The sequence below is a fragment of a genome, unplaced genomic scaffold (genome assembly GCF_019419815.1).
Source record: "Pyrus x bretschneideri cultivar Hongxiangsu unplaced genomic scaffold, Pyrus_bretschneideri_v1 Contig32, whole genome shotgun sequence".
Lineage (NCBI taxonomy): Eukaryota > Viridiplantae > Streptophyta > Magnoliopsida > Rosales > Rosaceae > Pyrus > Pyrus x bretschneideri.
Window position 1 is genome coordinate 2,293,460 of NW_025999635.1, and position 10,503 is coordinate 2,303,962.

The 10,503-nt window shown below is 40.6% G+C and overlaps 2 protein-coding genes and 1 non-coding gene across 9 annotated transcripts; 2 read left to right on the forward strand and 1 right to left on the reverse strand.

Moving 5' to 3' along the window:
• Nucleotides 1-126: 126 nt before the first annotated feature.
• Nucleotides 127-200, reverse strand: TRNAV-CAC. Its single transcript has one exon. It is a non-coding gene; the product is annotated as a tRNA-Val (tRNA).
• Nucleotides 201-3,927: 3,727 nt separating this feature from the next.
• On the forward strand, nt 3,928-4,854 carry LOC103935885 (probable glycosyltransferase At5g03795). Its single transcript, XM_018644956.2, has one exon. It carries the CDS (start codon nt 3,928-3,930, stop codon nt 4,852-4,854), a length of 927 nt encoding a protein of 308 aa, XP_018500472.2.
• A 1,041-nt stretch (nt 4,855-5,895) lies between these two features.
• Nucleotides 5,896-10,433, forward strand: LOC103935896 (folylpolyglutamate synthase). Of its 7 annotated transcripts, none has more exons than XM_018644625.2 (16): nt 5,897-6,057; nt 6,130-6,272; nt 6,395-6,460; nt 6,731-6,840; nt 6,973-7,033; nt 7,172-7,255; nt 7,369-7,425; nt 7,509-7,569; nt 7,861-7,907; nt 8,017-8,094; nt 8,534-8,692; nt 8,775-9,038; nt 9,123-9,201; nt 9,465-9,617; nt 9,749-9,909; nt 9,984-10,433. In XM_018644625.2, the coding sequence occupies exons 1-16, from the start codon at nt 6,045-6,047 to the stop codon at nt 10,041-10,043; spliced, it is 1,596 nt and encodes a 531-aa protein (XP_018500141.2). In that variant the 5' UTR covers nt 5,897-6,044; the 3' UTR covers nt 10,044-10,433. The 7 variants fall into 7 exon arrangements, 5 of the variants coding, with proteins under 5 accessions (XP_048446477.1, XP_018500141.2, XP_048446478.1 ...); XM_048590521.1 differs by having other exon boundaries at nt 9,770-9,909; nt 9,981-10,433; XM_048590520.1 differs by having other exon boundaries at nt 5,896-6,057; nt 8,775-9,201; nt 9,770-9,909; nt 9,981-10,433.
• The last annotated feature ends 70 nt before the right edge of the window (nt 10,434-10,503 follow it).

Sequence of the window (10,503 nt, forward strand, 5' to 3'; positions counted from 1 at the left end):
TTGCACGTGACTGGATCATCGATACCACGTGAGCTGCTTTGCGGATGGGCTTGTGTTTGATTGGGCCAAGTTTAGGCCCATATATGAGGAATTGAAAAAATAATTATAAAATAAATTTAAAAAAAGTGTCTGAGCCCGGGTTCGAACCGGGGACCTCTAGTGTGTGAGACTAGCGTGATAACCGACTACACCACCCAGACAGATGCCTATTGATCATCAAAATATTTTATATGTAGTCATGGAAGTCATGCATCAAAATCTAACCTTTTTGGTACTTTACTTGGATTCAACTTTTTATACTAGAAAACGATTTTTGAATCACAAACTAATAATTCTTGTTAAAAAGCGAGAGAGCTTCTCTCCTTTTGTGAGGGTTCTTCCCCCCTTGGTGGGGGTTTCCATCTCTATTCTTCTCCTCTCTGGTTAGGGTTGGTGATAGCCCTTTGCTCCTGTTGTTTTTATTTTCTTTCCTTTTGTTCCTGCTTGTTTTTTCCTTTACATGTTTGTTGGTTCAACCATCTCCTCTTTTCTCTAGTGCCTCTAATTTCACTTCACCAACTCCCCCTCCTTCACATACGTTTCCCTCGACCTCTTTTATTTCCAACACTCCACACCCTACCCTTTCCACTTGGCTCACTCCTCCATTGATCTCACACTTTAAATCGGGTTCCACTAATCACCACCGTGAACGCGTCACGATTCTCGTTTAGGAGGAAGATGGGTAGAGCTTCGGATTTTATCGATGCTTGGGTGTTCTCACCACCTTCTTGCCTCAACTTGGCCTTGTTGTCTCTGTCATTCGTGGATTGTTTCCTACGAGCTTCCTTTGATTCATGGTGCCGATATTCGATGTGCTCTTTGGAAATTGTTGAAGTTTTCTTTTTATTCCTTTTGGGAGCTCGATTTGGATTGATTTCAGGCCACTGTTTTGAGTTTGGTGGTGGTCCTGATGGCAGCAGTGGCAGAGGATGCAGGCTCTTAGGGTTTTTTTTTTATTTTTTTTTCTGTTTTTCTGTTGGGCTTGGTTTTGTGGTACTTTGGAGGTCCATACTTTGTTGTTGTGTTTGCTTTATATGTGGGTTTCTCTCTTATAAATGTGTGTTGTTGGTAATAAAACTCGCAACCCAATGTCCAAAAAAAAAAAAATTATTCTTGATTGGTTGATGATTTAAAAAAATGATCTAAAAAATAACAAAAGGAAAATTGCCTATAGCTCATTAGCTTTTTTTTTGGGTCAATATATAGCTCATTGGCTTAGAAACACAAAAAGTCAGGTTTTAAAATTTTTAAACTCTGGATAACGCAGTTTTCAAAACAAACTCAGTGGTTTTTCCCACTATGCCTTTCTCGCTCAACCTCTCGTCTCTCTCTTCGCCGTGTGGTGCTGGGCTCTGTTAGATATGGTGGTGAAGTAAAGAATCTGCTTGGCTAAATGTGGATTAGAGCTTAGAGGAATTGGGGAGATCAATGGAAGGGGAAGGGGTTTTCTGGCGTGGAAGGTGTCAACGCCGGCGTAGAGAAGGTGAGGAAGGGAGCCGCGAATGGAGGTCACTTACCTGACCAAGACCATGAAGCTTATAGGTCTAGGTTTGGCATCCCAATCTATTGCAATTTGAGATCAACAAATTATTTCATACCAAATAAGTTTTTGAGTCTTCTGAAAAATTATTCTCGAGACATGCTTTTAAGAAATAGTTTTAGAAATGATGATAATTTTTAGTATGATACCAAACAAGCTCTTAGTCATCTACGTTCTTGTGAATTAGTTTTAGAGTTAAATATATATTATTCCCTTCATGTTTGATGAAAGTTTTAATTTTTTCTTTTTGCACTATAAACTATTGAAAATATATCAATTATGCTTTTGATTCAGATTGATTGTTTAATCCATCGTTATGACATAATGAGCATGAGATCCTTATATGAGCTAATATATAAGCCACATTTGTATGGTTGTACCACATTGACATAGTGAGCATGAGATCCTTATGGAGGATTCGATATTCCAAGAGACAAAATGTACGAATTGATACAATTTCAAAATCTTAAAGCGTAATGTGAGAAAATTAAACCTGATGGTCTATTTTAAAAACAATCTCAAATTAGGTACAAAATATAATTGGCCCTTAATTTTTCACCAATACTGAGCAGTTGTGGTTGTGACATCCCAAATCGTCCAGGGGAGTGATCCTTATATGTATATTCCCATCTCTACCTAGCACGAGGCCTTTTGGGAGCTCACTGGCTTCGGGTTCCGTAGGAACTCCGAAGTTAAGCGAGAAGGGACCTAGAGCAATCCCATGATGGGTGACCCATTGTGAAGTTGCTCGTGAGTTCCCAAAAACAAAACCGTGAGGGAATGGTAAGCCCAAAGCGGACAATATTGTGCTACGGTGGTGGAGCGGGCCCGGGAAGTGATTCCCCCTGGACCGGGATGTGACAATTTGGTATCAGAGCCTAACCCTGGTCGCGTGTGTGCCGACAAGGACGTCGGGCCCCTAAGGGGGGTGGATTGTGACATCCCACATCGCCCAGGGGAATGATCTTTATATGTATATTCCCATCTCTACCTAGCACGAGGCCTTTTGGGAACTCACTGGCTTCGGGTTCCGTAGAAACTCCGAAGTTAAGCGAGAAGGGGCCTAGAGCAATTCCATGATGGGTGACCCAGTGAGAAGTTGCTCGTGAGTTCCCAAAAACAAAACCGTGAGGGAATGGTAAGCTCAAAGCGGACAATATCGTGCTACGGTGGTGGAGCGGGCCCGGGAAGTGATTCCCCCTGGGCGGGGATGTGACAGTGGTTGTATGGAAGAAGAAAAAACAATGGAAGGGCCCTTAATTTTTCTTTATATTAATTCAGAATGAAATTATATTATTTAAAGATATTTATGGTCTCGTTGGAATTTCACATCATGATTTTATGGTGGTTATTACGTGGTGTTTTTTAATTGGATAAATTACATTTTATCCTTTCAAGTTTAGGTGCAATTGCAACATCATACAATATCTTTAAAATATTTCAATCACATACACAAACTTGTATTTTGTTGCAATTTCATACATTCATTAGTTAGATTAACGGTTTGACTAACGAATGTATGAAATTGTAACAAAATATAAAATTTGTGTATGAGATTAAAATGTTTTAAAAATGTATAAAGTTGTAATTGCACCCAAACTTGAAGAGGTAAAATATAATTTACCCTTGATTGGACATATTGCTCCCATGCCTATGCAATGTCGCTATACTAAAAGAGTAGTTAACAAAAAAGTATGGAATGATGACATTGATTTGGAGCACTTATATTCACAAATTAGTTATGAGGTTTAGTCCACTATTATGCCATTTTAGTATAATTAATATCGTTTATTTAAAAAAAAAAGAAAAAACCCTCTTTTATTTAAGTTACATGCTTACATTCTTGTATAATACTAGCAATTTTTATTCATTAACAGATCTAATGACTTCACAAACTACAACGCCACCAAATCAGAATTGTTTATGTATAAGCGAAAACATGCCACACGTAAAAGTTGATGTTGTGAGCGGTCCATATTAAAGATAAAAGTTTAGCTTAAAAAATAAGCACGTTAATCAACACTGAAATGATAATTCAATAATTAACCTCTATTTCATTTAATTTACAAAATTTAGCCTACAAATTTAGTTATCTCAATTAACAATTAACACTAAAAAGTACATTCTTATAAAATTGCTAATCTAGTTTTATATTAGCACAATGATTATCTCAGCATTGTATTAATCGGAAAAGGATCTTTTTTTTGGAGTTCTGGAGGATCAATCAATCATCCATATTCCGGATCCTCCTACTCCACTTCTCTCTCTCCACCGTCCTCGCTGCCCATTCCCAACCCCTCACTCCCCCCTACCTCTCACCCAACACAATTCACCCAAATTACCAAAACATGTTCCATTCCTTCAAAATCTTCATCTACAACTCAGACAGCACCTTCCCCTTTATCTCCCCATCCCAATCGCTCTTCTACACGCGCCTCCAGGACAGCCACTTCCCCACCGAAAACCCCGAAAAAGCCCATCTCTTCTTCGTCCCCTTCCCCTCGGACCTTCCCCCGCGCTCCGTCTCGCGCCTCATCAGATCGCTCCGCACCGAGCTTCCCTACTGGAACCGCACCCTCGGTGCCGACCATTTCTACCTCTCATGCACCGGCATCGGGTTCGAATCGGACCGGAATCTCGTCGGGTTGAAGAAAAACTCGGTCCAGATCTCGTGCTTCCCGACGCCGGCCGGGAAGTTCATCCCTCACAAGGACATTTCGCTTCCGCCGGTCCCGAGCACTCCCGCGCCGACGAGCAACACCGCGAGTTTCTTGGGCTACGCCAAGTTCGATTGGGTCAAAGAGTCAACGTTAGTCAAGGAACTGAGCAGCGACCCCGATTTTCTGATCGAATCCAAGCCGTCGGATCTGAATACTTTCGCGGACAGACTCGGTGGGAGCAAATTCTGTCTGTTCGAGTACGGAGGAGGCGACGTGTCGGGGATCGGGGAGGCGCTGCGTTTCGGGTGCGTGCCGGTGGTGATTACTGACCGTCCGATCCACGACCTGCCGTTCTCGGACGTGCTGAGGTGGCAGGAGATCGCGTTGTTCGTGGGACGTCGTGGCGGCGTAGTGAGGGACCTGAAGCGCGTGTTGGGTCGCGCGTGTTGGGAGCGGCACGAAAAGATGAGAAAATTAGGTGTGGCTGCAAGTCGGCACTTTATGTGGAACGAGACACCGGAGCCGTTCGATTCGTTTTATACGTTGATGTATGAGCTGTGGCTGAGACGGCACACCGTCAGATACGCCAGAAGAGAATCACCGTTTGTCGTTTGATATAGTTGTACGGTCTTACCTTGGGCCTAAAGCTGGTAATTGGGTTTAATATTGTATTTGGATTTGCCATGGATTTGATACAAATAGAATTTGGGGTCTGCATCGGCTTTTACGCTAAAATTGCGGCCTAATCAAGATATTATATTATTTGGTTCGATTTATTTTTTCATCATAATCATATTTTTAATAACGATAATATCTACACTAAAATGATAGAGTGTGGACTAAACCTGATACATGGCTAGCAATAATGTAATTCAATTCGTCTTTGGCGAGAAACTGAAACTTTATTTTTTTTGTCACAATCATATTTTCTTTCCTTTTTTATTTTTTATTTTTTTTAACTCAGATGATTTGATTTTTTTTTTTCCTTAAATGATATTATTTATATTAAAGGGGTTAGGGTCGGCTAAGGGCTGATTTGGTATTACTGTGCTTTGAAAAAAAGCTGATTCTGCTGTGCTGTGAGAATAAGCGGCTGTGAAATAAAGCAGCAAAGTGTTTGGTAAATTTTTTTGTAAAAGTGCTTTTGAAAAAAAAAACAGTATTATAGTGTTTGGTAAACTTTTATGTAAAACAGATGTGAAAAAAGCCGATTTTTCAAAGCTGGGTTTTGCAGCTTCTTGTTTTTGGCTTTTTTTTCACCAAAAACTATGAAAAAAAGCTGAAGCTGAATGTTTACCAAACACAAAAACAACTCCTAGCTTTTTTTGATACCAGCTTTTTTCAGAATCACCTGAGTACCAAACCATGTCTAAGTCTCATACTGGGTTAGCAATAATTTAGTTCAATTCGTTTTTGGCGAGAATCGAACTGAAACTTCCCGCTCCTAGCTTTACAGCTAAAGAAAAATACTACTAAACCGTAATCCTAACTGACACGAAACTAGCTTAGGACGTTTGGCATGGCCTCCAGCATGGGTGTCCACGTTCCCAGGAGCGGAGTCCCTAGCCCGAGTCACGGGCGGTTAGGTCTTTAACTAACTATGACAGGCTTGGCAGAGGGTATATGCGCACAGCAGAAAATTGTTTGGTTTGTTCGTTTGCTAATCCATCACGTCACCATGTCTTTGTTCCTTATATTTTCAACCTTTCAACCCCAATCCCTTAATCTTTTAGCGCTTAAATACTCACCTTCTATACATATTACTCTCCCTTCGATTCAGATCTAAACCAACCACTCCGCTCGCCATGGTGGAAGCAGGTAAATACGAAATTATACGACCCCCTCCTCCTCCTCCTCGTCCCGTCTATTCATTCGTTATTTTGCATGCAGGCGGCAATGGCTCCTCGGCGCCGCCTCCGGCAACTCCCTACGAGAAGGCATTGGCCGCTCTATCCTCCTTGATCACCAAACGCAGTCGTGCCGACAAGAGCAACAAGGGCGACCGCTTCGACCTCCTCTTCGACTATCTCACAGTACATTTTCTTTCGCTTATGAAAAATACTGAGCTTTATTCACTGGTTAAGCGACGTCGTATTTGAGCTCATGTGTTTGCAAATTCGAGTAATTAATGGCGTTTATGTAATAAAACATGCAGATTCTGGAGTTGGAGGAGCCAATTGCACAGATGAAGATTATTCACGTTGCTGGCACCAAAGGCAAGGTATATACACAATTTTGGAGTTTAGTAATTTTCACACTTCTCTTGTGACTTGCGAGTGCGGAAAAAATTGTAATATATTCAGTTTAGAGCGCAGATGGTTCAAGAGAAGCGTTGAAAATCGCTACCCTTTATTGTAAAATATGTGGTTTAGGGTGAAGATACAAGCTTTTTTTTAGCAGTGTGACACTGTATATATACACTGGCTTTAGTTACTTGTTTATGTATGATGTGGGACTGATTGCTGTTTTCTTGTTTGGGGGGATTGGAAAGGGATCCACCTGCACCTTCACAGAGTCGATATTACGCCATTGCGGTTTTCGCACTGGACTTTTCACGTCTCCTCATCTCATTGATGTTCGAGAAAGATTTCGGTTGGACGGGTGAGTTTAGGGTAAGCGTAGGCTTAGCTGTTTTCATATAACTGCCATGTTACCAAGTAAGTTTTGTAAGTTTTTATGCAATGTGTTTGCCTTCAAAAAATTAAATTTTCTTGTTTTGGTTGATTGCTACAGTGTGGACATCAATGAAGAGAAATTTTTAGCATATTTCTGGTGGTGTTTCGAGAGACTTGAGGTAATCCGTGCTTGGTTTGCCTTTTATCTTTGCTGGGCGTCTTTCTAATATTTCGATGCCTGTGTTTGTAATTGTGAATTAGCACTTTTTCGTTCTGCGATGTATTGATCAATGTAGAACTTTGTATTTCAAATGCAGGAAAAAGCTACTGACGATATACCAATGCCTACCTACTTTCGCTTCCTTGCCTTGCTTGCCTTCAAAATATTTGCAGAAGAACAGGTTTGGAGCATATCTTCTCAGTTGCTTCCATGTAACATCTTCCTCTCCAGAAATGTTACTGATATCGATGATGTGAATCAGAAATGTTGCTTTTAATTTAATCTTCTATGCAGGTAGACGTTGCTATCTTGGAGGTTGGGTTAGGCGGTAGGTTTGATGCAACAAATGTGGTATGTGAAATGGTATTTGAGTACGAAATTCATTAATTCGCTTACTTTGACAATAACCGAGTACGGATGCATTAACGTTTCAGGTTCAGGCACCTGTTGTCTGTGGTATATCTTCCCTCGGATATGACCACATGGAGATTCTTGGTTAGTGTTTTCTCAAACCTATGTATTTACATGTGAGTAATTGAAACATTTTAATTGAAAATATAAATACAAAGAACATATGCAAATGTTTTCTGTATTTGCAATGCGATACAATTACTAGCTGGCATGTTCTGGTGTCGAACTGTCATTTTGGGCCATTGATCAAGTGGATTATTGCTTGAATGTGTGGTCCAGATTGTCTAGCAACACGATATACAAAGATTAATACATGTCCACAGATGTTTAATACGCATAATTGATTCTGTTTTCTTTGTTGAATGCTATAAATAGGAAATACTCTGGGAGCAATTGCGGGGGAGAAGGCTGGAATCTTCAAGGTTTTCGTTAAAATTACATTTTTCATATGTATATGATGACTGGTAATATGTCTCACAGAACTTACACTCACTTCTGTTACCGTGCCCATTGCTTTTGCTTTCAATTCAGTCTAGGGTTCCTGCCTTGACTGTGCCTCAACCTGATGAAGCAATGCATGTACTGGAAGAGAAGGCTTCTCGGTTGGATGTAGGTTGCATGACATTACCCTTCACTGATTTTTGTTTCCCCCAGAATTGAAAATGCATGATACAGAATGTAAGAAATTTGATGTCTCTTCTAGAAAAACTGTAATATACAAGCGGTCATCTAATAAGTAGATGAACTCCTAACGAACAGATCAAAGTTTTGAGATACGTTCTGTGCACATTGTTGTTTTAAGAACCCCTTTAAGTACTGACATGCTCTTAAACCTTCACTGGCTCCCTTTGCTGCTTAAGTCTCAACTTGCATTCTTCTGCAATCCTAGGATACGTTTGTTTTATCGGAAGCCGTAGGATTCTGAATTTAGGTTCTTTAAGGACTACAAAGTTGTTGAGTCATAAGTACTATGTTGGAAGGAACATGAGCTAAATAGATAACTCACAGAATACGTCTTCAATGAACTGAGAGATTATGCTGGTTCCAGGTACCCCTTCAACTCGTACGACCGTTGGATCCTAATATGCTGAATGGCTTAAAACTTGGGCTTGAAGGCGAGCACCAGTATGTTAATGCTGGTCTTGCTATTGCACTGTCCTCTACCTGGCTCCAGAGGACCGGTCACCTTGAATACCCTGAACATAGTGTAAGTTCTATGAGCAATCAGTTCTCCGCTTTGTTCTTGATATCTATGTTGATGGATCTATATGCATATCCAAATGGAACAGACTTCTCTGCCGGAGCAATACATAAAAGGACTAACTGCTAAAGTCAGTTTACAAGGACGGGCTCAAATAGTCCCTGATCGCTTTATTAACAGCGAAAGCCCTGAAGATCTCGTGTTTTATTTGGACGGTGCACATAGCCCAGAAAGCATGGAAATATGCGCAAGATGGTTTTCTCATTCTGTTCAGCCACCCGGTACTTCTAGATCATCACATGATTGGGTACAGAGGCACCCTATTGAAACAGTCAGGAAGAATTCAGAACAGGTAGACGCTTTATTTTACAAGCCTTGGAGATATTCATTTTCCTCTTGCTGTTACCAAGAAAAATACGTTGATAAACACTTGCAGATATTGCTGTTTAATTGTATGTCAGTGAGGGATCCTCAGTTGCTTCTTCCGAACCTGATGAAAACATGTGCTAGTCACGGTGAGCATAAGCATCACTTGATGTAATCCCCTGAATTTTCGTCTAGTAAGTTTTGAAGATCTAAGGGGAATTTATAGGTTCAGATTCGTTCTTTATATTTTGATCTGCAATGAATTTTGTGAGGATCCGTGATTGGAAAGTTTGGACGGGTTTACAAGGAATTAGGCCACTCCTCTATTGCCAATTGGTTTTATGGCGGTACCTCAACTTCCTTCAACTATCTTGAACTATTTTTCGAGGGAACTTATGAGATATGGTTTTAGGTGTCTACTTCAAGAAGGCTCTGTTTGTACCAAACACATCAGTGAATCACAAGGTCGGATCGCATTCCTTGCCTCCGACTGATTCTCAGGTGGATTTGTCGTGGCAGTTCGCTCTTCAAAAAGTGTGGGAAAATTTAATGATGTGTAACAAAGGTATGTGGCTTATAACATAAAATGTCAACTTGGTCTTCAAACAACATTTGTACACACACACACATACCATATAATTCAGGAGTGCACTGTATTTCCCAGTTGGAAGTGTTTGTATTTTTTTACTTTGATAGGAGGCGATGACAATAGCGCAGGCACTGTTCGTGAAGAACTAACAGATGATAAGGAAATCGCTGTCAAAAGTTGTGAAAATAGTGCAGTTTTTCCATCTCTCCCGTCAGCTATACAATGGCTCAGGGACAGTGTCCGGCAAAGTAAATCTGTTCGTTTTCAGGTAATGCTGGTTTTTTAGGAGAGTAATGTACATTTTTATTTTTCGTTTTCATGGAACCAAAGTTTATATAGCAGGTCCTTGTAACTGGTTCATTACATCTTGTTGGCGATGTGTTGAGATTCATCAAGAAATGAGGCGTAGTACAAAGCTGAAGCCTCCTATTTGCAAGTCTGTCGAACTTCAAGATTTTCTGTATTCGCGTGGGAAAAGCCATGAACGGTTCTAATTTCCCATGGACTCCGAGGTGGTTAAGTGCCGACTGCCTCAACGTGCTTCTGCTACATGTTGTACGTTCTCAACTGCGACATATTTCGCGTCGGTGTTTCTTAGCGGCTACAATTTAAACAAGATACCGGCTTAAAATTTATGCCGGCGTTTTGTTTGAGGGTGGGGCTATTTTCCTCACCCCTGTATCGCTATAACAACACGACCTTGTTGAGACGTTTCAATTCTTTGTCGACGGATTTGTTTGTATGAAAGACAATAATATCTGCAATTTCAGTCATGCTTTTCAGAAAATCAAATCATTTTAGTTAACATCCCTTGAAGATCTCTCATAAGTTCGCTGACTTAGTGCTCGTTTGGAAGTGCATC